At 74.3% G+C, this 1,379-nt stretch overlaps 1 protein-coding gene across 1 annotated transcript in view; it reads right to left on the bottom strand.

The window, feature by feature from the left end:
- Positions 1–648, bottom strand: part of LOC121337170 (glutamate receptor ionotropic, NMDA 3A-like) — a gene marked incomplete at its 3' end in the record, with an annotated part of 31,629 nt that extends 30,981 nt beyond the window's left edge. Inside the window, 2 exon segments of the mRNA XM_041407053.1 lie at positions 1–2; positions 4–648. The exon segment at positions 1–2 is cut by the window's left edge and continues 374 nt beyond it. Of these exon segments, the coding sequence (XP_041262987.1) occupies positions 1–2; positions 4–308 (307 nt within the window).
- Between the last annotated feature and the right edge of the window lie 731 nt (positions 649–1,379).

Below are 1,379 nucleotides of genomic sequence, written 5' to 3'. Positions count from 1 at the left end.
CCCTCGGGGCGCCCGCCCGACGCCTCCCCGGGCCAGGCGGCGGCGGCGGGGGCGGCCCGGGGCTGCAGGTGGGTGGCCCCCACTCGCACTGTGTGCCCGATGCGCCGCAGGATCTGGCAGGGCTGCGGGTGGGACGCGGAGCCGGGCACCGCCGCCAGCACCAGGGCGCAGGGCGGCAGCAGCAGCAGGCACGCCCGGCCCAGGACCCCGCACACCCCCGGCCGACACATGGCCGGGAGCCCCCCGCCGCCGCCTCCCCCGGCCCCGCCGCCCGCATCAAGCGCCCCGCGGGCGGGCGACAGCGGCATCAGCCGCGGAGGGCGAACCCCGCGCAGAGCCGCCCCCGCCGCCGCCCATGGGGCCGCCACCGCCTCGCCCCCGCCCCGGGGCTGCGGGGAGGCTCAGCCCCCGGACCGCCCCCCTCGGTTCCGCGGGGCCGGAGATGAACCCGACCCCCGCCGCTCGCCCCGCCCGGCCACCCCGCCGGCAGTGGGATGCTGCCCTGCCCGGCTCCCCCTGCCCGGCCGCTCCTCCGCAGCCCGGGCGGGCTCTACACGGCTCAGTTCCCCGCTCTTCGCTCCGAGCCCGCCGGCGCGCCCCTGCCCGGCTCCCCGCCGCCGCTCCGCGCTCACGGCTCCGCTCCCCGCCTCGCAGCGTCTCCGCCCTGTGATCCCGGCCCGGCTCCCTGCGCCAGCCCCCTGCCCTTGCCCCCCCGCAGCCCTCGGAGCGCTCCCCGCCGGCTCCGGAGCCGGGCAAAGTTGGCGGTGCGGCTGCCGGCGGTCGCTGGGCTGCGCTGCGCTCCCGCCGGGAGGGACGGCGAGCGCCGGCCCCGCTCGGCTCCTCCCCGGGCCGCCCCGGGAGGAAGGGGCTTGGGGGGGCCGCGCCTTTGCACCCCCGGGAGAGCATCCCGGGACAGCCCGTGCGGAGCCCTCGGCCCGCTGCTGCCGCGGGGCACCCCCCGAGCCGTGGAACAGTTTTACCTGTCCCAAGGATTGCGAACCCAAAGTGGGACTTGGGTTCCCCCTCGGACGGAGTGGGGGGAGCCGTGTCTACCGCTGCCGCTTGTTGTGGAAAGCAGCGCTGGCAGTGCCCGGCGCCTTCCCTTGCGCTGCTGCTTCAAACGGAACCGTTTTCCGACATGTGGGACCCGAAACCCTGATTCCGCAAACCTGCGGCACTGCCTAACATGGCTTTTAGGACAGAACACCCTTGTCCTAAGGAAAAACAGGGCATTTGTGTGCGCTTCTGAAAGGATCAGGTAAATCCCCGTCCTTGTCTTAGTTCTGGTAGATGGGTTTAATCCTGGGCTGTGGGAGCCATGCTGACACCAGGTCTAAGACTCTAATACTGGATTTGGGGCACTGACACGTTCCACGTCC

This window comes from Onychostruthus taczanowskii, unplaced genomic scaffold (genome assembly GCF_017590055.1).
Source record: "Onychostruthus taczanowskii isolate IOZ18803 unplaced genomic scaffold, ASM1759005v1 scaffold250, whole genome shotgun sequence".
NCBI classification, from domain to species: domain Eukaryota; kingdom Metazoa; phylum Chordata; class Aves; order Passeriformes; family Passeridae; genus Onychostruthus; species Onychostruthus taczanowskii.
This window is presented reverse-complemented; position numbering and strand designations above follow the sequence as displayed.